The sequence below is a fragment of the Columba livia genome, chromosome 6 (assembly GCF_036013475.1).
Source record: "Columba livia isolate bColLiv1 breed racing homer chromosome 6, bColLiv1.pat.W.v2, whole genome shotgun sequence".
In the NCBI taxonomy this organism is placed as follows: Eukaryota; Metazoa; Chordata; class Aves; order Columbiformes; family Columbidae; genus Columba; species Columba livia.
This window is the reverse complement of record NC_088607.1, coordinates 18,782,458-18,806,417: the sequence shown is the minus strand read 5'-3', so window position 1 is coordinate 18,806,417 and position 23,960 is coordinate 18,782,458. Positions and strand designations below refer to the sequence as shown.

Here is a 23,960-nt window from a genome sequence, read left to right as displayed (position 1 = left end):
TTTAAGTAGGCTTTTACTGATTGCTCAAATCTGTGGTGGTGTTCAGAATTATGAGCAGGAGAAGGAGAGCAGAAGAGATTGCATAATATTACCAGGCAGGATTGAGCTAAGGGAGAGAGGATGGTATGGAAGGGAAGAAGTTGTCTCTTGTGTGCATGCTTAGGGTAGAAAATAGATGTGATGAGAAAACAGGAATGTGCATATTGCTTGGAGACAGAACTGAGTGCAGAGGAACTGTTGTAGAAGTGTATGATGCTCTGTCAATGGGACAAGGAAGAGAAATAGAGAAAAAGTAGCTTTAGGCAGGACTGAGTTGGAAACAGGGATTGCTATCTCTGTAAGGAATGACAGTGTGGCACTATCTGATTTGGTTCATCCACTTCTTAGGATAATCTTTGAGTTTACTATTAAGGAGATGAAAACCAAGTGTGGGACTTCAGATGGGGAGCTTATTTTGCTAGGCCCAGGTGTTTGCACAATGAGTGCTGATTGTCTCTCCACTGCCTTTGCCTGTGTTCCTCCCCCATCTTCATCTAGATATGAGAACTTGATTTGCCAGTGTCACTCACAGTCTAAGGAGCATTTTGAATATCTGCAATTCTGATTTCTTTCCCTCTAATGATTTGTCATCCAAAAAACAGGCTTGGCTCTTTGTTAGTGCCACCTATGGGGAAGCAAGCATGTGGGTCTGCCTGGTCTATTGTAATCTTGCTGTTCTGTAATTGCCTTGTTTCCCTGCTTTTGAGTGGATATGTCCTGCAGTTGAAATTTCAGTACTGCTGTGCTGTGGAAATGAATCCTAAACCTTTTTCCAAGCAGAGCTTGGATCATTTCTACTTTGATTTCTGTTCAGAACATAGGCATTTAGCTGAGTCAATCAATTAATGAAAATGCGAAGAGCAAAACCAAACTATGCAGTATTATTGAACAGGCATCACTAGATCAGAACTCTAGAGCGTGTATTTGCTGAGTTGTTGTGAGTCTGATTTATTGATTTGTTTTCTTCCTTATGCTCTGCTGATTCCATAATTCTGTTAAATAGATGAGCACTGAGAGTATATATCTACCATTAAGAGTCAGAGGCTTGATGTACTAAAGCAGGTATTTTGATTTCAGTAGAATGCCACATCTGGTGCTTTAAAGGCACACTGTGCTCATCCGTGAAAGTCTTCTTCTGACCTCTATACAATTATTGTATTCTGTGAAGCATGCAATATAAACGTCAATGCCATTAATAGCCATAAATAATTCCTCCTTCTAAAAATTTCTATCTGATCCATGCTGTTGACTTACAGATGAGGTTGCTAAGTATCTCCCTAATGAAATTAACTATTACAGTCACAACTAGAAACTCTAAGGAAATGGAAAGCTAAGACAGCATGAAGAATTAACAACCATAGCAATCAACTAAGACATGGTGCTGCTTAAAATAAAAATATGAAGATATACATTCTCTAGCGACCAGTCATGAAAGGCTTAACTTTCACCATAATAAATTATCATTAGGTAGGGCTGTACAAATAACACCAAAGGGTGTGCAAGGGGAAAATATGAAAACATACCTCGGGTTATTCCAAGGCTACATGTTCGATGTCTCTTGTGAAGTCTGTGTCAACATAGAAGTTAAAACAAAGGTAGCTGGTTTACAGTTAAATAAATCTAGTTTCTTTTTAGGAGGAGGGGTGAAGTAGGAGAAGGTTTACATAATATATGCAAGTCAGGAAAACTGGAAACTGCTGGGACTTGCACAATTTATCTGGAGGGTGATGAGGTGCTCCAGTGTGGAGATGACTGAGTTTCTTACTGAAGTATGGATATTGGTGTTATTAGAATAACAGATTTGGTTAATAGCCAAGATGTTGCCTAAGAAACATTGTAGTTCTATTTGGAAAAGCAAATTCTTGGGATATTTGTTCTCATAATGTTGTAACATGAATTTGGAAAGGGATCTGGTTTAGATTACAGTTTGGTCCTTGTTGTAAAATGGCCTGGGACAAGGCAGAGGCGGTTCCTTCAACTAAATCCTTATGGGCATCTGCAATAGAGATTTAAATGCAAAAAGTCTGTTTTCTTACTACATACCTATGAAATAGGATCATCAGTTTCTTGGCAGTGGCTGGGGAGTGGGGGACTAGCAGGAGATGAAGCTGTCCTAGTATTTTTGCAATCATCTGCTAGAGGGCACTGTGTTGCCAGAAAGGGATGTACTAAGGCCTAAGGATCTTAGCTTCATGATGTATTCTGCTAGAATGAAAATGCCTGTCTGTCAGAGCGCAGGCGACCGTGGGTAAACCTGGATACATCAAAGCCTGATTTTAAGTGAATATTTTTCTGAACTGTTTTGAATATGTAAAAACAATCAGGATTGAGGAGTGCTGAGTTACTTTAAGCAAATCTGAAGTTTGCTGGTAAATTTCACTAAAGTAGGACTAATGTTGTATATGAGCTCAGGTTAAGTTCAGCAAGGTATTTTAGCCAAAAAATAAGGGAAGTGTGATTCTGAAAAAGCTATGTAACGGCATTAGCACTTAAAATATTTCAACTTTATTTTTTTTTTAAGTGGAACTAAAAAAATAAAATTATTGCAGCAGAAAATAGTTATAGATTGAAACCTAATTGCTCTTGGTTGAGGCATAAGACAAAATCTGTTATTCACAGTTCTGTTGAGAACAGAGAACTTACCTTAGCTGTTCAGAGAAACGGGGAAAAATAAAAATCCCGTCTGCCTATCAGATTGGGCTTTCACTGAGAAGTCAAAGACTAGCAAAGTCTGCCTATGAAACTGGGAAGTTGTCAGATGCCAGAGCGAGTGCCTACTGGATAGTTACAGGAGAGGTGAGAGGATTTTTAAATCAGTGTGAGAGGTGGGGAGTATACAATACTATACCAGTGGAGATTGCTGTCACTGAACCATTTTGGGAATGGACTATGTGGTACCATGCAGGTATGCCCTCTGCTGATGGAAGTCTTTGCTGTGTAAAAATGCTAGTTTTGTATTTCTTTAAGAAGTTAAACATGATGGCCTGACTGCAAGGTCATTGAGAAGGTCAAAGTAGATTTTATCACAGACACCAATGTGATTTCCCTCACTGGATTAAACTGAGGAAGCTCTCCAAAGATCTGACCTCAGTCCCTTATCTGCCTCTCCTCCTATCAGAGTTTGCTTCATGGAAGAGAAGAAATAGGGTCAAGTTTAATGTTGCTATTGTAACTTTTAAAATTATTTTATTATTTTATTACCCAGCCACTACCTTCACTCTACTTTGCCTTATTTTGCTTTCATTGGCATATGTTGTGAGTTCCACCACTGTATGGTGAGGCACCAGGGGCAGAAACCAGTCAGGTGGTAACACTGAGGTGACATGTTTTAATTACATGAACCCAAAAGATGCAAAGCTGCACAGTACTTTGAGAGCAGAGTGTTGGTCTTTTTTGTGATGAGCCAATTTATATGTAGTGTAGCAGGGATGCCTGAAGAAGCTTGTCTGGTTTTTAGCTGCAGCAGTTTACAGTGTTATTGTAAGACAATAATTTAGATTACTGGTACTGGTCTGTAAACTGTAGCCCTGTTTCAAGTGGGCAATTACAAATTGTGCCTTAAGTTAGCTGAATGTAGAAAACGAGAAGGAACAAGATCATGTTAGCAGTAATGAAGGAAAATGGCATGAAATATTAAATAACTGTTCTTATAAGACATTTCATAAATCAAAAGGAAGTAGAGGTGGAAAAGACCTATGAGGTCATTTAAGCTATCTATTCTAGATGACTGACTTGCTGCCTGCAATGTATAATCATTATCTGCTACTCCAGACAAGCTTTAAATGCCACATGCTTCAGTCCTTTTACTGCAGGCATCTTGGAAGAGAGGAGGAAGGAAAGGGCAATAGACTTCTTTCCTTCTTCTGAAGCCTTTCCTAAGACTTATTCTTTTTCTTCTATTTTGTCTCTCTCTTTTTTTAAAAAATTTCCATTGTGTTTTTCTGCTTCAGTGTCAGAAAGCCCTGAAGACAGGGCTGACTAATCATCCTGGATAGCTACATTATTTGTGCCTATTGTCTTTTCAAATTTTTCTCTAGTTCTGAATCTCTTTCTCTTTTTCTGTGGCAGCTGTTTTCACTGGCTAATCACCCCAGTAATGCTAGTGTGTGGAGTAAGAATATTTTCTTACACTCTCTCCTTCCTCCTCTTCTGTCCCACATCACCCACACTTAAGCATCTTCACTGGGTAAATACCCCTTTAGGAGAGAGCAATATAATTATTTCCATGTAGAGCTGGAAAGCAGTAATGACTTGCCGCAAAGAAAGCTGGCATGAGCAGTGGAGCCTTACAGGAGGTATCCTGAGCCAACAGTGTGCCCAGGTGGCCAAGAAGGCCAACGGTATCCTGTCCTGTATCAAAAATAGCATGGTCAGCAGGACAAGGGAAGTGATCCTTCCCCTGTACTCTGCATTGGTGAGGCCACACCTGGAGTATTGTGTTCAGTTCTGGGCTCCTCAGTTCAGGAAAGACATTGAAGTGCTGGAGCGGGTCCAGAGAAGAGCAACACGACTGGTGAAGGGACTTGAACATAAGACCTATGAGGAGAGGCTGAGGGAGCTGGGGTTGTTTAGTCTAGAGAAGAGGAGGCTTAGAGGTGACCTCATCCCTCTCTATAACTACCTGAAGGGAAGTTATAGCCAGGTGGGGATTGGTCTCTTCTCCCAGGCAGTTAGCAATAGGACCAGGGGGCATGGGCTTAAACTCTACCAGGGGAAATTTAGGCTGGATATTAGAAAGAAATTCTTTACAGAGAGAGTGGTCAGGCATTGGAATGGCCTGCCCAGGGTGGTAGTGGGCTCACCGTCCCTGGAGGTTTTTAAACTGAGATTGGACATGGCACTTAGTGCCATGATCTAGTAAACGGACTAGAGTTGGACCAAGGGTTGGACTCGATGATCTCTGAGGTCTTTTCCAACCCAATCGATTCTGTGATTCTGTCACCTAGGAGGTTGCTAGAGTGAGCAGCACCAAAAGGTTGATGTTTGTCTTGTGTTTGACTGTCATGAACTTGAATGTATATGCTGAAAAACAAGTACCTACTTGAACAGGAAGCATGCATGTAAAGGTCTGTCCATCTTGCTGAAGAAAGCATGGAACAGTTATTTAGCCTCTTTGTGGTTCTTATCCTTATTTCTTTGTAATTGTTTTTTCAGCCCGGTCAAAGAGTTTGGTAATGGGTGAACAGATTGGGCCTCCCTCCAGACCTTCTTCTCCAAATCCTCAAGAACGTGTGTTGAAGTCTGGCTGGCTGAAGAAACAAAGGAGCATCATGAAGAACTGGCAGCAGCGGTGGTTTGTGCTGCGTGGGGACCAGCTTTTCTATTATAAGGATGAAGAGGAAACTAAACCTCAGGTATAGAATCATAGAATGGTTTATATAGGAAGGGACCTTAAAGATCATCTAGTCCCAACCCCCCTGCCATGGGCAGGGACACCTTCCACTAGACCAAGTTGCCCAAAGCCCCATCAAACCTGGCCTTGAACACTTCCAGGGATGGGGCATCCACAGCTTCTCTGGACAGCCTCTTCCAGTGTCTCACCACCCTCTTAGTGAAGAATTTCATCCTTATATCTAACCTAGTCTCAGTTTAAAGCTGTTACTTCTAGTTCGATCACTACACACCCTTGTAAAAAGTCTGCAGCTTTTGTAGGTCCAGTTTAGGTACTGGAAGGCTGCTATAAGGTCTCCTCAGATGTATGACTACTTTGAGAACTGTAGGATGTATTGGTTGTGTCTTCTACATGGGTCACAATCACTGCTTCGACAGCTCACTTCAGTTGCTTTCTATCCTAGCAAAAACCATACCTGCTTAAGGAGGTTCAAAGGCAAGAGGCATTGCAGGCTGACTTAGCTACTCCCCAGGCAAGTAGAAGAGCTTGGAAGGAGGTTGAAAGGTGTTTATTTACTTACTAGGGCATGCTGACCTCCAAATCTTAGTATGGTCATCTGTGAGACTGGAGTTTGACAGAAAGAGCTATGGAGTTCCAGATTGTTGAGGCAGGAGTGAAAAACCTGTCTTAGTCAACTGTGACTCATTATCTCCCAAATAATCCATCGTTAAGCTGAGAGGTGAGCCAGCTGCTTAGGGCTAGTTTGAGCATGGAGGTTTTGCTACAAGCCAGCATGCAGGACTTCAGAATGGGCTGTAATACAGGTTTTAGTGTGTTTTGTATACACCTGGGAGTTATTGCTTTTCTATGCAAATTTTGTGGAGAAAGGACTTATGCAGGACTTTGTGTGTCTGGCAGCAAAAACTGATTTGGCAGACTGGGAAGCAATGTGACCTTCTACAATGGGGAAAAAATCAAACTATCTGGTTTGTCTTTATCAAAACTTACTTTATGGAGTATGAATGAAAGAGAACACGTTTCTTCATGGAAATGACTGGTTAAGTCCCACTGTGCAATATGTATCGGTCAGCATCATACAACTGTCCCAAAGCAGACCATGGAAAGAAAACAGCCAGGAGAAAGGAATAGGATCAGAACATTTGGGAACTAGCAGAGAGAAGAGGTCATCTATTGCTTAGATAATTTTATAACAACCTATATATGATAATTAAATAAATCAAACTACAGTAGGGCTACTTAAAATGGTAAGTTTAGATCACCTGTATCAGTTTGTCCATGGGACAACAAATATGTGAAAGACAGCTTTCCAAAGCACATTCAGTCTTGTGAAAGATTTAGGAGAGTCTAATTACCTATGTGCTGAGTGGTTGTAGGGCAGTTTGCTGGTGATAAAGGATAATAGAGAGTCACCATGCAACATTCTTATGAACACATGACATGTTTAACTTGCAACTTTTTGGAAGTGAATATTTTAAACAGTTTTAAATGAAACAAGCATGACACAAGTTTGTCTCTCTTAAGCCAAGTATTAATTGAGTTTTTTTACTAACTTTTTTTTTCCTCATATACCTTTTGTGAACGTGGTGCTGGTCTAGCACCAATTTCTCACAATTAGGTGTAGTTCTGTAAAACAATTAATGAGAGAACAGTGCTCCTGCACCTAGGGTAAATGGAGAGCTGAGGACATTGCAATTGTTAGTCTGAACTCAGCATGATTTCAGGATGATTTTTCTGCTTTTCTGACCTTTCTATATCTACAGCACTTGGCGGGGGTGCTGTGCTACAGGATGTGATAAAGATTAGAGCTGAGATGAAGAATTTCTTCTTCAAGTTCTTCAATATACTTGTAAAATATTATTTAAACATTTGAGCTCTAAGGGCTTTCCTAGTTGATGGAGTATAGTGTGCAGTATATTTCATGTGCTCATTGTTTTGACCGTCAGGCCTCTAACCAGAGTAATTGAACAGAGAGAACATAATTGAATGAGCCAGACAATGTCCCTGTGTTGCTGCCTCCTGATGAGTCAGTACAGGCATTACAGATTGACAGACAGCCTGTATGATATCATCACCATCCACACACTCATTATGGTCTGTTACTAAACTGTTTGATACAGGTGCATGCTTAACTATTGCACATAAATTGTGTTGCGGAGTGAGAACAGAAATACATTTTCCCTTGTGAGCCTGACACAGGTGTGGTAGATCCACAAGGTTGTTGGCTGCATCTCACTTACCTAATCAGGAATTTGATCCATCATTATGGAGAGCCTGCCTGTGAAAGAGAGACTTGAGCCTGAGGATGTATCTATTGTTGCTCAGGGCTCTGCAAACAACAGCTGGACTTAACACTGCTATGACAAGCACCTTATTTTCCCATACAATGCATGGCAAGAGCTGGGCACTTCTAAACTGTATTGGTGAATGTGATGAGGAAGAAGCTACCTCAGGTAATCATGAGGAATGCTGGGAAGGTGAAGATGATACAGGACCATGTCCTGACTATTTTTGTGACAGTTGCAAACTAGGATTAACATCTGACTTCAGCTGGAACTGTATGCATCCCATAGGTGAGATCTACTTTTGGAACCTGTAGATAGCTATTGCTTGGGCTTCTCTTGAAAGACCAGACAAGGTTACAGGCTTAGGAGGACAGTTGTGACCATGGGAGATATTTCAATTGATTGATATTAATTCCTAATTTCCTTTGGCGCTCTAAAGATACTCAAGTTTCTTTTAAATCTTTCTGCTTTAAATATTAAGTATGGCCTGCAAGCTCGTGTGCAAAACCAAAATCAATAGCTTTACTGAAATTCCTGTTGATTTTCTGCCTATTTTATTATTTATATATACTGTGGAAAAAGGTCATGTTCTTATTGTTTATCTGACAATGTCACCTGAGATTTACGCCATAATGTTTCCAGAGAGAAACCTTAAACATCTTTTTGTTTATGGATGTTGCATTTTCTGTTTTTATGAAACCCCGTGCTTCCTGGTCCTTAGAGTGAATTGTAGATGTTCTTCTCTGAAAACAATACTGAAAAGATGGAGCTGTAATCTAATGACAGGAGAATGGCATAGGCTTACTGGAGTGAAGAGGGAGGTATTCTGTGGCGTTAATGGATTGAGTACTGTAACAGGTGTGTATGTTTGTGTGCCAGATGACATAGTTGCAGTGACAGAGTTCACTCCATCAGACTGACTTCTGTGCTAGAAATCAGAAGGTAAACAGCTCTTGCTTTTCTTGAGTATTTGGGGAAAAGGAAGGGAAGGAAAGGCAAGGAGGAAGGGAGTACTGACCTGCAAAGAGCTTTTGATGCTCCTACTGACTCTGTCAATATATATGTGGGTTTTTAAAGTAGCTTTGGGTTTGTTTCTATTCCCAGGATAGGAGGTAGCATGTGCCCCCCCTCCACTTCTAGCAGAACAGAAGCCACTCTGCATCTAATTCATTAACCTTTCAATATTGACTTGTATGATAAAAGGCTTTAGTGCATCTGCAGTGAGCTTAAATTTTGCACTCTAGAAAGCAGTAATATTTTCTACAATGTGTTCTGGCCACTGGACTCTAAGAGTGTTGTTGTGTATTATATTTTTCTGTACCATTTTGGGATAATCTGTGATGCATCTGCAATATTGTCATATTGCCTTTCCAGTGTTTCCTGCTACCTTTGGAGTACCTTCAGTGTGTCTTATTTCAGTGAACCTCAAAGTCAAAATATAGTCTTGTCTTTTCCTAGTTAAGCTCTTTGTTTTCATCTAGGTCCAGTTTCAGGCAAGGGAAGCCAATCTGTAGTTGAAACTGCAGCCTCTATCAATCCAGAAACCACAGTCAAACTTGCTAGGTAGAATTATTTGCAAAAACACAGCTGCCCAAAAGTTGCATGCCAAATACTTCTGCATATTGGTGTGTGTACTTCTCACTAGCAGTGTCCTATTGTAGAGAGTTTATCTATGCTGTGGAACTAGTTTTTAAAAGAAGTGGGTTATAGATAGTTTGATACATGTACTCTTTCACAAGCGCTCTTTTCTACAGAAATATTTTGCCTATCTATACCCAGGGAACAAATGACTTGCAGTAAAATAAAAACTGTATGTGTGTGAACTTCATTCTAAACTCTTGCAAAACCACACCACTGAAGGGTGGAAATGTTGTCACATAGACTAGTCTACAATCTCTAGTTCTAAGCCTAAATTGGAATGGATTTACATAAAACTAGGTTGTAGTATTGGGTTAGCTTGGGCTATTTGATCCTTAGAATTCGTGCCAGAGAATTCATTGTTATAAAGCTGCTGTCGAAATTTTGTTCCATGTTCAGCTAAAATCAAGGTGCTCATGTAGTCCATAATCTTTGGCTGGGGATGCAGAAACACATAGCTGAGAGCAGATTTGAGCCCCACTATTCCCTCACTTCCGTCTTGTATGCATTTGTAACAGCTACTGAAGTGCTATATTAAAGGTAATGGTATGAGACCTAGGATGATCAGTGTTCTGGCATCAGCTTTGTTTGTTGAGGGACTCAGTCATGAAAAGGAAGCTTACCATTCATGTTTCCTATGTCACAGATTTTTTTCTTTACCAAATCCTGGCTCTACAGATGCTGGCAAAGGGCAGAACTTCTCAATGGGTCATGTTAGCGAGGACCACAGTAACACCCTTAAGGTATGAACGCTTGTCCTCTTGAGATTCTCCCTCAAAGTACCAAGGCCCTGAAAGGGTGCAAGGTGATACTATCATCAAAAATTGGATTTGAACATCCAGCTTACTTAGAAGGTCTGTAACCTATTGTCTGTCCATGAGTTGTTCAGCCACCTCAGGCTCCCAAAGCCTGAGGGAGGGAGGAATAACTTTGTCATGAATTGAGGTTTATTTCTGGGGCATGCTTTGGCATATATCAAGTTAGACCTTGGGGGATTCAAACTGATTTAATCCAGCATTAATCCACTTCCCAAGCAAGATTGCTAATGCAGTCTGAGTGGCTGCTGGACAAGGACACATCAATCTGTTTACATTTAGGAATTTATTTCTACCAGTGACAGCAACTGCAGTAACTGTCAGAATTGATACACTCTTCCTACTAACATGAATTGTTTTGTTTTTTTCCTACTGTTTCATCTCTGTTTAGAGTTCTCTGTTGTGTGCCAGGCAGATTAGACAGTTGTGAGCAAGGTACTCTGTTACCCTCTGGAGAAGAATGTTGTCCTCTAAAAGGACTAGTTATATAAGACGGAAGAGCTAAGAGCAACTTGCTGATGTGTGTGGAGAGAAATGCACAAAAACCTCATCTGAATATCTTGGCTAAATAAACATCTATGTCCTGAAAGTATTTTCTAGAGATGGGCCTAGGTTGCAGGCTTTTTTTGTTTTTCGTAGGTAGAGTGAGCCTTCCTCAATTTTTCTTCTTGAAAAAGAGTAGGGGAATAAGAGAACTAGAAGAAAGACACTGTGGCTGCAGCAAGTCCTGCATTCCTCCTGCTGTCTCCTGTCTGTGGTTGATTTCCTGTTTGTTTTTTAAATGAGCTCTGCTACATAGTGATCTTCTACTCCATTTTATCAAAACTGGTTAAAATAAGAAATGAGTCACTTCCATGAGAGCTTTCTATAGAATGTATGAAATCAATCATGTTCTGAAAAGGGCCAAAAAGAAGGTAGATTTTGACTAGGAAATGCTTTGGTCTAGAATGTTAGTTCAACCAGTTTATGCAGACCTAATCTCTTCTAGAGTAAACATTACTTTCAGCTGTCAAAGGTGTGTCTCATTGAAGGAGACAGGTGACACCACACCATATGGTGCATCAAGCATGCAGGAAGTCCATTTGCTTAACTTTATTGCAGGAGAAGGGTGACCTGAGGCAAGCAAGGAACTGCAGTGTGAGATTTTTGGGTTAACCCTTTGAACTCATCACTGATCTCAGTTTCCTGCAGAAAGATGGGTTTTCTGAAACTTTTTAGTTTGGCACTGTTCTGTGAACTGCTCCTGCTCTTCGCTGTAAATACACTCTGAATCTCATGGTCTGTATATATGGCTGTATGTCTTAACTATTCTATGGTATGAACCAGCAAAGTCTGGCATATATGTCATTGGGTTTTGTCTCAGGTACATGTAACCTGGATATATCTATTTGCCAAGGTTACTAATTCAGGGTGAGAAAAACCCTCCACACAAAAGTGTGGTGTGTTTTTCTGAAGCAACACAGGGATTGATTCAAAGTCCTGAGTTCTGCTTGGTTATAAATGTGAGGTTTTAGGTGATTGTTTCAAATGGGGATTTATGCTTGCTTTTTACTGTTCAGTAAGGAAGGCTTAACTTTTGTGTTTGCTTACAGGCACTAGCCATTTTGCAACTGGCTAGTTTTGCTAAGAGGGGACTGTACCTTAAAGGGAGAATGCTACTGCCTCTCTAACATCTTTTATTTCCACAAAATGTATATTGGTCCTCAAAGGAAAGCAGCTGCTAATGTTTAAGACCATTACATCTTCTGACAGAAAACAACTATTGCCAGCTTTCAAATGATAGCTGAAACTCTGAAAGTCTGATCAGCTGGAATCAACTGATATTGTATTTGCACTTATTGCTGTGTGTATGTTTCTACCTTGTGTCAATAAAATAATGACCTGAAACTGTAAATTTACATCTGAGAATGCATAAACACCAAATTTAAGCTAAACCAAATAAAGGACTGTAAGTCCCTTTTCACAGTTTGGGTTTTTTGGGGGTGGTGGTTGATTTTGTTTGTGGGTATGTTTTGGGATTTTGTTTGTTTTTGTGATGCATATGCAATTTTGTCATGTTGCCTGGTTTTGTGGTGTTTTCCTTTGTTCTGGTTTTGGCTTTTTAATTTTTTTTTTAGCTGACTTTGATTTTTTTGGGGGGTCCTTTCTTGTGGCAATCCCTTCTGATTTCAATTGTACAACTTAGATTTTTTTTTTTCTTCTGTTTGTGCTGCCATTTTCACCATTTCCATAAAGCTGTTCCATATACTCCTAGAAGTGGGAAGTGTTGGAATTTGTGTGTAGCATTACAACTTCAGGTTCTATTCTTCATGAAGCTTTTTTAAAAGACAAAACAAAGAATCATGACCCTCTCACCTATTCATGTGCCCTTGCCTATGTGCTTCAAACTCAGGTTGACATAGGAGCTACTTCTTTTTCTCCCCTCACTTCAGGGAACTTGATTCCTATGGTAAGGCAAGCAGATACTTGCATTTAACACTTTTGTTCATTTTACTTCTTGAATATGATGTCCCTCAGAGCGTGCTATGAAACTACTTTAAAAATTGTGCATTTAGTATGATGAAGAGATGGGGAGGAAGTAGGGATCTCAGTATATCAAATTAAAACATTTTTGTTTCAGAGAAGTACCTGGTAGAAACCAGACTGAGAAATACAATCTTCCTGCTCAAGCCAAAATTTGAGATTGCTCCTTGTCAAAACATCCTAAGCTTTGGGTACAAGCAGAATTTAAGGTCCTGTCTTTGAAAATCATGCTATGTTCACTTAATTGCTGTTTGATCCTTGTTCCTGGCTGATGTAATATTCTATGATACTGCCTCTACTTTGTGTGAATCTTGTGAGTTGCAGAGGAAGCTGACAAAGATTGTAACCAGGATGTGTTGTGATTACTGATGTTGTTATGCTCCAAGGTGTCTTGGATTTGACTGTTGTTATATTGGTTGAAGAGAATGTAATGCTGCATGTTTACTAGAGATATACGTGAAAACAGCGACTGAAACAACTTCTTAATTTTCAAAAAGGTTTGAACCCAACTTCCATTTCAGGGCAGTTCTGGGCAAGAATAGGAACTGCTGATCATACTCTTCATGGTTTAACAATTCCCAGTTCTTACTGCCTTTTGTCTGTCTTACTGCATGTATGTCCTAAAGAATTTTTGCTGGAAACTCTTTAAAATGTCAAAGATTAAAGTAAAAAAAAAAAAAAAAAATGAAGAAACAATGAGACCCAAATAGCATGTGTGTTCTTGTTCAACCCATGTTACTGGACAAGAGTTTCCTGTGATCCCTTTTTCAGCTTTTCCATAGATTACAATTTTGTTTGCTTTGAAGACACTATGCCAACAACTATGCAGAATTCCCAAACTGAAATACATTGTGTTAATTATGCTTGGGCTCGAGGTGAAAATTAATCAGAATTCTGAGAGCATTTGAACTTGAGAACTGAAGGGGCCCAGATTTCTTGCTAGGGAAACTATAGTTGTATTAAAAGACAGTCCTATTGTCTTGCAAACTTGAATCAGCTTCTGTCCTCCAGTATGTCCCTGAGAACTTCTGTATACTGAGAAAACAGGCTGTTTTCTTCAGTAGCAAAAATAGGAATTTAAAAATAGAACTTCAGCCACCTTATGGTTTGCAGACTGCAATCAGAAACTAAAAGGTGAAGGAAGAGTAGATGTAAAGCTACATGAAAATTTGCAGGGAACAATCAGTTATGGAAACCAAGGAGAATAACCTACGCATGCTCTGAATATTGCTATTCCAGAGGAAAGATCATTTGACCAGAAGTGTGCAGCATGAGAGAAAGTACAGGTGAGGCAGCTGCTTGACCAACTGAATATTTTCTTGCTCAGAAGGGTGGGTTTGGAAAGGAGGAAGGTTTAGTTGAAGGGTTGGAATTAAATTGCCTATGTCTGTTATGTTTCTCTTCTTTTCCTTTACCTTCTTTGTGGCCTTTCCCTTTTCAAACTGATGTTTGTGTCCCTTACAGGGTTTGATATTCCTACAAGGCAATCAGGTGAATGAGCTGCCACCTAATCCTGATGAACCAGGGAAACATCTCTTTGAGATTGTCCCAGGTAGGCCATTGTTTCCTTGTACTTTCAGTGTAACATCACCTTATTTCAACCAGTTGTCGTTAATGATAATTGAACTGTATTTTCTTGTAAGCATTCTGATACACCAGCTAGATTACCTAGAGAGGCTGGGAAATGGGACTTGACAGACTACTCAGTATTCTTTATTTTGGATATAACTGCTGCTGTGGTACCTCATGAAAATAGTAGTTGAGATGCATTGTGCTCCTTGAATTTTTTTTTTTTTTTTTTTTTTTTTTTTTTTCCTGTTTGGATAGGGATCCTTGCCTGGAGTGTTGTGTTGTCTCCCAAACTGACGTGATTTTCTGGTTGTTATAAGAGGAGCCAACAGAGCTGAAACTGGCAGCACTGAACTTATGGAAAAGGTGTATGGAGTATCTGAATACAATTTCTTTAACAGATACTAGTACCCATGTAATTCAGGGCAGGGGGTAATTTGAAAATGCTTCACTTTTGGATAGAAAGTTTGAGAATAGGTGAGCTGCCATGGAAGAGAGGTTGAAATTTATTTAGGTTAACGATCTGTCAGCATAGTCCTATTGTAAAACTTTTGAAATCAGTTTAGTTTCCTGTGGACCAACTTGGTATCTCCAGGGTATATTTGGAATTAAGTTCCCTGTTGTAGCATAGGAGCAATTATATTTAATTCGGTTCTGGTTGGAGTTGGGAGATGACTGTCCCTGTGCATAGATTTGAATATAGTATATTTTGGAGGTAGTTTCAGGTGGCAGGATCTACAGAGGAGAAAACTGTTGCACCACTAACCATGTTAGATCACAGGAGTGAGAAAGATGAACTAAGCTACTCCTTCCACAGTTATCTTCCAATTCCTGGAAACAAGGAGAGAGACAAATGTGACCCTGGTAAAAATCGTGTGAGTGCACTCACTTGGTCATGCTTTACCTCATGGCCAGCTTTTCCTGAAAGACAACCTGTCCAGGCTTCTTAGTATTGTCTGTTTCCCGAAGTGTTGATACTGTTGATAGGGTAGATAGCAGCTTAATGTAATTGCTGGTTTTTTTGTTTTGTTTTGTTTTGTGTTTTTTTTCTTCTTTAATGGAATGGACAACACAGGGAACACTTGTCCATGTAGTTGAATGTTACTGTTGTGGAGGAAGGTGTGCTTTTGCCTGTGTCTTTGGAGTCTTTTTCTTGCTTTTTAATCAGGCTGCCTTAAAATGCCTGTGTTGCACACCCCTCTTGACACTGTATCAGGCAATTCAAGACCAGACAGTGCTGCAAGGTTTTCAATTACACCAGCAGGCAGGGTTTTGTTATAACTCGAGCAGAGAAATCTGTTTGACATGCAGGAAGCTACTTGGGTAGAGGAGGTTTTGTTTATTTTCCCTTCCTTGTCACTGCATACTGCCAGTTAATGCCTTCTTTTTCTTATACTGCACCATGCCCTCATAGGCGAGGCCTCACAAACAGCAGGACATTGGGCTCAGTGTTGCTTCCATGGAAGTGGCATTTGCTGTCTGAATGTGACATGTCTTACCGTTGTAGAACTGCAGACCTGAGATGTGAAAGCACTTGGGTTGTTGTGATTGTGAATGATCCCGTGTGTTCTGGCAATGATCTGAAGTAATTAACTGGTGCGCAAGATGGGCTCAGTTGAATTTCCTCTAGATCTGAGAATGCCTACTGTTTTCAGATGTGAAAATAGTCATCCTGTATTTCTTACCCAAGAAAGGTTATATTACTGTAGGCTGCAAAAGAATTGTCCTAACCTGTAGATGGCTGTTGCTTCATCGGAGTTGGTAAAGCAGTGCCATATGGATACTTGAAAAAGGCTATCCGGAGGGGTGTAAAAAGGTGATGCTGCTCACAGCATAGTTGCAAATCCCAGGACATCTGTGTTTAGCTTGTGATTTTGATGCTGCTCTTCTCTGTGTTCCCTGGAAAAATGATTCAGCCTTATTGCCTCACTGTCCTGCCTGCAAAATTGAAATGTCTTCCCTACCTTGTGGAGCAAAATGCATTCACATTTGTAGCAAGCTTAGTTGCTACGTGAATAGCAAGTATTGAAAATTTCTATAAATAGCCAGTCAATACAGAATGTGACTCGGCACAGACGTCACTGGAGAATGTGGCCTGAAGAGTTCCCCATTCTGTTCACAGTACATTGATTCTGTGCTGGTTTTGGCATAAATGCCTTTTCTTTTTTGCATGTCTTCTGAAATAACTGTGTTATGTGTGGTTGCCAGCCTGCAGAACACCCACATAGCAAGCAGCTCTTAAATGGATGCCAGATAGGAAGGGGAGCACGAAATCACCCAGATCATTGTTTTCTATCACTTCCCGTCTTTGCTTGTGTTGGATGTATAGCCATGATCATATCTCTGCCTAATTGTGCCTCACTTCTCCCACTGTAAACTAGGACTATATAGTTTCTATGGGGATGAGGGGACTTTTTAGTCATCTAAACTAAGTTGGGAATCTTGTGAATACAAGTACATATTCCATAGCTGTAACTGTAGATACAGGATTTTACTGTGCTTGTAAGCAGCAGAGCTTTAAGTAATAAAATTAAGAACAGAGTGTAGCATTTCTAAAACGTTCCCCTAGTGTCCTGTTTCCAGCTAACCTGGCAAAGAGGCTGAGATCTCCCAGCAAGGAAATGTCCAAAGCTTTCTAAAGTCTGTGGTACCAGGTCGCTCCAAAAACCTGTTTTGTGATCAATAGCTAAGGCTTTTGGAATCCTCACTGCTGGAACTGTTGCTGGGATCTTCCCACCTTTCCTCTCTTGCAGTCTGTGTAAAGCTTGGCTGTGGGAGCTGCTTCCACAGTGCAGGAACTAGAGTCCTGTGTTGTAACAGAGCATGTATTGATTTTCTGCTGAGTAACAAAAACTAATGATGGGCATTGTGTATTATTCATGTTTCATCAAGTTCATTTCTAAGCTGTACAGTGCAGCTGGGAGAAGGGTTAACTAGGGACATGAGACTGCAGAACAGTTGTATTTTTAACCCGGTGTTAGATCTGGTGACAGGACTTCATGAAACACCTCCTTTGGCAGAGATGTTCTCTATTCTCTTTTCTGTGGAATCTCTGTAAATTTTTGGACCTTTTTTAATCCATTAATGCTTTCCTACCTTATAGCTACTGAAGTTTAGAGTGGAATAGCAGGGTAAACTGTGGGCTCAAGTTACTCTCATGTTCCAGTGCATGTTAGCAGGTGAGGGGGAAGTTTTTATAAAATTATCAGGGTGACATGAGGTCAGGTGCAAAGCTTTAATGGTTTAGGGCAATCATCACATAGCAGCTAGTGTTTCTGGGTGGAAATAACCACTGTATGTTGCTTGGGAGAGGAGTACAAATCTGGTAACAGAAACAGCAGCTGATTACTAGGGACAATAAAGAAACCATGGGTTAGCCTGGGGTGACAGTGTGTTTTAGACTGATGTAATGCAGTGTATAAGAAGCACAGGGATTGATCTCTAAGAAGGTCTTAAGGAATATTGATGGATTAAATGCTCCTGAGGTCTCACCTTGTAGGAAGCTTTTGCTTTTAATGCCCTGTGGAAAATAATCTGCCTGGTTTTATTCTGTGGTCTTTGCAGCACTATGAGATGCTCGTTTTGCTGCAGAGTCAGAGATAATTCTCAGATATAGTATGACTTACAGAGTCAAGGAAGGGAGTGGTTAAAAGGATCAGAAGTTAGGAGATGAAAAGTGTTGTCTTGATAGGTATGGCAAGGTTTATTATCAACTCATTGGAGAATAGCTTTTCTTTGTGGAAAACTTCATGACTTATAAGAAGATATTTCCATTGTGCTTCAGAATGGGGTTCAATTGATCTATTGATGGTGAGTAGGAGCAGGAAGGTAGAAATATTAGCAATTATTTTTTTTTGTGGATTGCCTGATGCCTCTTCCTTTCCTCCAATGCAAAAGACCCAAATTTCTGTTCCACTGGGTTTAGACCAGGAACCTGAATCTGCCATCTGCATAGTGGGCAAGTATCCTCATTGACTACTGGTTTTTATTCTTTTGGTTTTTCTCAGAAGGATGTTTTTGCCTCTGAAGAAAATGTGCCCTTTCATATTTCAACAAACGGGTATGTTATGGTTAAAAGCAGCCTTACTGAAAAATTCCAGAACAAACCTCATGGTGCACATCCTGGTGTCTCCTTATCACTGATGATAGCTGGTTCCTGTTTCTTGCCACAATGCTTTCTGCTAAGGTCAACAGCAGCAGCTCTTAGCTGGGTCTTTCTGTACAAACAAGAATGTCATTTTCTGGTAAGTTTGCTTTGACTTCACTAGAAACTACTGCTGAAGGGGTTGATCTTGTTTCTCACTTTGCTCTTGGCTTCTTCCCCAATATATCATCACATCTCTCACTTCAACTCTTATGACTGAAAAAGCAGTTTCCAAAACGGTTGGACTTCAGGTTGATCCATTTAAGCTTGATGAAAACTGCACCCTTCAGGTTGCTTTTTGTGTTCCAGCTGAGCTGAGTAACTTCATCAGCCCTTTCCTTAGAGAGGCAGTTCAGTCCTCTTCAGAACTGAGTCTCAGGCTTTTTTGTGCACTTGACCAAAGATAACTGCCTGCACTTGATTCATGTGTAGAAGGTTACTATCAAACCTTCAGAAGTCAGACCTCTGTGGCATGCTCTTTAATTATAAAGACTGAACTTGCTATAGTCAGACTGAATGCAGGTCTCTTTTGTAGAGGCAATAGTGACTCCTTTAAAATTGGGCTAGCGGTTGTATTCTGCCAGAAGGCAGGCTGAGGTGGAGTAAAATGGCTCATCCAGGAACTTTAGTGCAGGGTTTATGTAGACGGTATTTAACCACCTTGTTTGTGCTGTATAACAAGTAGAACAGAACTAGAAGGTGGGAGCCCTGACTCTTACAGGCACAGTAATTGTTGACTCCTTGTTCTGTAGGGAGTCTGTCATAGGTGCTGGCAGTGTTGTACAGAAGAGCAGTTGGAGTGGCAGCTTGTTGGTCTTGTCCCAGTAGGATGAATGGTGCCTACAAAGCAACTGCTCTGTGGTTTGCTTCTGTGTCACAGGTGATCAACACCAACCAAGTTATTTTTTGTGGCCTTTTTATCATGGTTCCCGTTGAGATGATGTGTAATTAAAATACCTGGAATGGAAATTAGAAATTCAGATGTTAAAAACCATTCAATGTTTTCTATTATTCAATGCAAATTGCAGTTCTGACTAACAGCAGGAAACCGAGTTTGCTGGTAATTAAATTTTCTCCCGAAGTTCACAGCTGATAACCAATGGTGCATATCTGGACACGTGATGTTGATATTTAAAGGTTTTATTTAGATATCTGTGTTTTGTCACTCAGCGTATTGACTAGGGAAATCCTTGTAAATAAAGGAGTTCTGGGGCCTACTTGAAAGAATGAGGCAATGTAGCCTCAGTGGTGAGCTGCGGAAGCACTTAAGTGAGAGCTGTGGACATCAGAGTGTCAATAACATTGTGTTGACCTGCAGGAGAAGATTAATGGTCTTGGTTTTGCAGTGGATACCACTGTCTCATCTGTGTTTAACACTTCTAGATGTCTGGAGTACAGTTGAAGGCATGTAAATATTTGTATGTCACTAAAAGTAGTAACTGTCTTTTGGAACTTCAGATAGACTTTCCATTTGTTAAGGAGAGAAACCTAAAATGTTTTATCTGAATTGCCTTTTCAAAGGGGTGCTCAGAATGATAAAAATGCGTGCCACCTTTGCAGTCTGAGAGTCTGGAAACTGCTCCCTGTTGTTACATTATCACTTCAGTTAAAGACCTTCAAGTTAATAAAGTCTTAGCACTAAGATAGTGACAGGTACATCTATTTTACTTTTGCCATCTGCAGAGTCTCTTTTTACATGCAAATGAGTGCAGCCTGAGTCACCTTGGAAATGTGTATTCCTGCACTAAAAATTGATGCATTCTTCATGTGCTGCGTGCTCTGTCGGCTCGTGAGCACTAGATGGTGCTGATTCTTTCCACCTTGGGCTTGGACACTTGCTGTCAGCTACGGCATGTGTCTCCAATCACTTGAGTTTCAAGTTCATCCCTTAAGAGGAAATTAACCTCTCTTTGTTGTTCGTTGGTGTCTTCTCAGAGGTAAATCAACAAGCAAGAGCTCTATTGCCCAGCCTGTGGAGCTAATACTGTGTTCTATAGACAGAATATACCATGAGCATCTTTGAATCCTCAAGATACAAGGAACTGAATGCTTTCAGCTCTTATCACTTCTGCCAAAATCAACAGTCTTTAAAAACATTGAATTTCAAGTTGTTTGCCCATTAAATCTTAAGATGAAAACAAGACTTGTTTATTGTGGAAGAGCAAAGCATGTTCTGTATAGACATGAACAATAATGTTTGTGTGAGAAAGCCACTCCAACCTAGACCTCTACCTTTTCAGGTTAACACACTGACCCCCAGGGATTACTGGCTATTCTGTGGTACCTGTCTGACTGTTTCTCCCCTTCCCTTATTCTGAGCCTGGTAAATTTATTTTCCAAAATATATATCTTCAGGTTTTTCCAGTTTCAATGAATTTGCATTTGCCTCTTCCGTCTGGGTGTGGGAGTGAGAGAGTTTTGATCACATCTCTGACTTGCTATTTAGGGATATGCCAGGGTCACTCCTTTCCAAATTCTACTGAAATTCTTTTATCTAACTGAAAAAAAAAAAAAAATTGTGGCCTGTCCAGACCTTTACAACTTCATTTAGCATAAACAGACGTACCCATCAGATGCCAGTATTTCTAGGCTTGTTATACAAATGGATTTGATTTGAGTTGAACAACTATTATTTGAGTAAGTTAATGGAGGCTCTGCTTTCCCCCATGCAGAAATTAGACACTAACTGCAAGCAAGGTATCTCTGCTTACTGGTCTCCTGATCGGTAGTTTCCTTGAATACTTGATTGTACCATGTCAACAAATACTTCTGAAAAGAGAATGTGAAAAAAGGGACTGAACTTTGCACTCAAATCACATAACCTTACTGATTTCAACAGTATTGTGTTCGGTCCAGTGGTGTATCCTTACAATTTGACCAGTACACCATTGCCTAATTAAGGTAATGACTCATTGCTGGTCAAGGTCATCTGACTACATCCAAACTTTTGTACAGAAACATTATTGGGCTTCTCTTTCTCCCTGAGGGCTATGAGGCTCTGCGATACATTCTTATGTTTTGGCTCATCTTATGTTATCTACTAAGAACATCTTGAAGGGCATCAGGAGGCACCTTCAAACTGTAAATTGCTTTTTGCCTCTTTTTTTTTTTTTTTTTTCCTCCCTAGCATATCCAATGCCCAAGGCTTATGTTTGCATTTGGCAAAGTTCCTACTTCATGAAATAAACAAGACACTGCCTTTGTTTCATTAGGAGTGTTTGATCTTCTCTGAGTTATACTGTCTACATCTCTCAGTGCTCTGCAGCCCTGGGCAATCAAACGTAGGCCTGGAATTGGGCTGTGACAACATATGTGTTCTGCTATTTTGGAATTTGCATCTCCAGGAGAAGATCTGCAGTTGATCTCTGAACAGTAGCATCTAGTTGTGTTTAATGCATGCATTGGCTTTCAGTAATAATGCTGGTTTTTTTACAACTTCAATTGCAACAGCATGAGACCTGTAAGGAAAGAAGCATGAGGCTTAAGGAGTCTGAACAGCTTTTTCTGCTAGTGCAGATTGTTAAGACACAATCTCTGACTGTTTCTGAGCAGTTTTCCTTAACAGGGTGCTTCAAAAAGATGGACCAAGTTTTAAATCACTATATTTTTGAAACTGGGTCTGTCTTTCAAAAGACCCTGTATTCCTCAAAGTCAAATATATCTGCATGGCATTTTGTGTAGGCTGCCCTTTGGGTATGGAAACATGACTTTGTAAGATGATGGCTTGTTGTTGCTGGAATGTAAAGACATCAGTTGATCCCATCAGGTTGGCTTTTTAGTGCAAATTAGGTAAGATTTTGAACTCTTCCTCCTGAGATGTTCCAAAGTGAGCTCTGCTATTGATTATTCTGCCTTAAGTATATTCTGCCTTAAATATATGTTAAGCCCTAAAGCACGTGTGGTTGGTAGAGGTTTGCTTTTGTGTGTGTTTCTCTGTGCAAGAACAGCTTTGTTCCTTAAAGATATGCTTATCAAACTGTCAACATGATCAGTTATATAGTACCTTCCCTTTATTTCTTGCTAATTTGTCAAAAATTGTGTCTTCAGTGCTGTCTTGCAGCTTGTGTGCTCTGGTACTGCTGTTGCAGGTTAAGATTTGTTGAGCCCCAGAAGCAACTGTGTTCCCACTTGCAGTAAGGATGGCTGGATTCTCCAAGATTTTGTGCAATCTCTGGGATGTCTGAGGCTAAAAATGTAGTCTAGTTTAGTAGGTTAGCATGATGAAGTAAAATAAAATTATACACGGGTTATATAGCAATGCAGTTCATAGCACACAGCAAATTCTATCATAGTAAAAAAAAGTATTAGAAGTCAATGTAAGCATGAAGAAAGAAAACATCAAGCTGAAAGGAAGTATACTGCTTAATCACCTGCTCCACATTTGTTTTACCAGCTCAATAGTCATACTGAGGTGAGCTGATCTCTAAGATGTGTGTGATTGAGCCATTTATTTGAAGTTCACCTGATCTGCCTTGTGTGATTCAGTGTGTTAATTCTTGTCCTTAGCTGGTCTTGGACAGTCATGTTTAACTACAAATGATATTATACTTCAGGTGAATTGCAGGATCGTATTGGTTGTGTGAGCTGGAAATGCAGTCAGGTTTGCTCACTCTTTTCCTTTACTGTTCCCAGGGACTATTTTCCTCTTTATTTTCTGTACTTCAGCTTTTTTAAAGATCAGCATGTCTGCTGAGTGCATTTTATTTACCTCTGACTCTAGTAGAAGTAAACTGCTGAATTTTGGATGAGTGGATAGATGATGATGGTTCTTTGTTTGTTGAGGTGATTAATTTTTTTTAATACTCTGTGGATCCTGAACCTTGCAGTGGATATCTGTATCTGCTTGCAGAGTTCATGCTTTATAATAGCAAGAATAAAGAAAACATCTTTGTTTCTAAATGTAGAGTTCTGTGAGTAGGGAACAGTAACTGAAATTTGTGTATACCTGCTATGCTCCTCCTGCTGTCTGTTACAGAACTGCTGTAACATCTGCAGCATTTAATGACTTGTCAATTTATTCTGAATTCCTACCTGCTTTGAGATGCTGTGGATTTGATTTCTGTGGTGTGTGTAGCAGTTGCAGACTATGCAGAATATAGAGAAATACACACATACTCTGAAACTGTGTCAGTCACATTGCATTCACTGAAAAGAGCAAGAAGCAGAATTGGTTTCTAAACGAATGCAGGATGGCACATAAGTGAAAGAAACTTAAATATTTACTCCCCAGACTGCTCTAGAAGGGAATTCTGACACAATTTTAAAAACCTCTTAACTAAAGGGCAGGCAGGGGGAACCATAATCCAAAACCACATTATATATTGAGGCAACAGTGCTGATGCCATTGAGGTACCTGTTAGTGCTGGTAGCTTAACTGTTCAGTATAATATGCTGACTTGAAAATACCAGCTGGAAGTCATTCAAGGGAGCAGAGGTAAGAAAAATAAAACACTTTTCACATAGCCTACACAAGTGTGTGTGGGAAGAGACAGCAAAGTTGATAATCTGCTGCTCCAGCATCCAAAAGGAATGATAATTGGGAAACTGCTATCTGGGATGTTTATGAAACCATGTCTTTGAATGATGTACTAATGCCA

At 40.0% G+C, this 23,960-nt stretch overlaps 1 protein-coding gene across 6 annotated transcripts in view; it reads left to right on the top strand.

Moving 5' to 3' along the window:
• Positions 1 to 23,960, top strand: part of ARHGAP22 (Rho GTPase activating protein 22) — a 141,133-nt gene that overhangs the window by 10,053 nt on the left and 107,120 nt on the right. For 5 of the 6 annotated variants that reach the window (XM_065067358.1, XM_065067356.1, XM_065067357.1 and 2 more), the window contains exons 2-3: positions 5,194 to 5,393; positions 14,115 to 14,202. In XM_065067358.1, the coding sequence (XP_064923430.1) occupies positions 5,194 to 5,393; positions 14,115 to 14,202 (288 nt within the window). Of the gene's footprint in view, positions 1 to 5,193; positions 5,394 to 13,919; positions 13,937 to 14,114; positions 14,203 to 23,960 lie in introns of those variants that run through there. The other variant, XM_065067362.1, reaches the window with a different exon arrangement.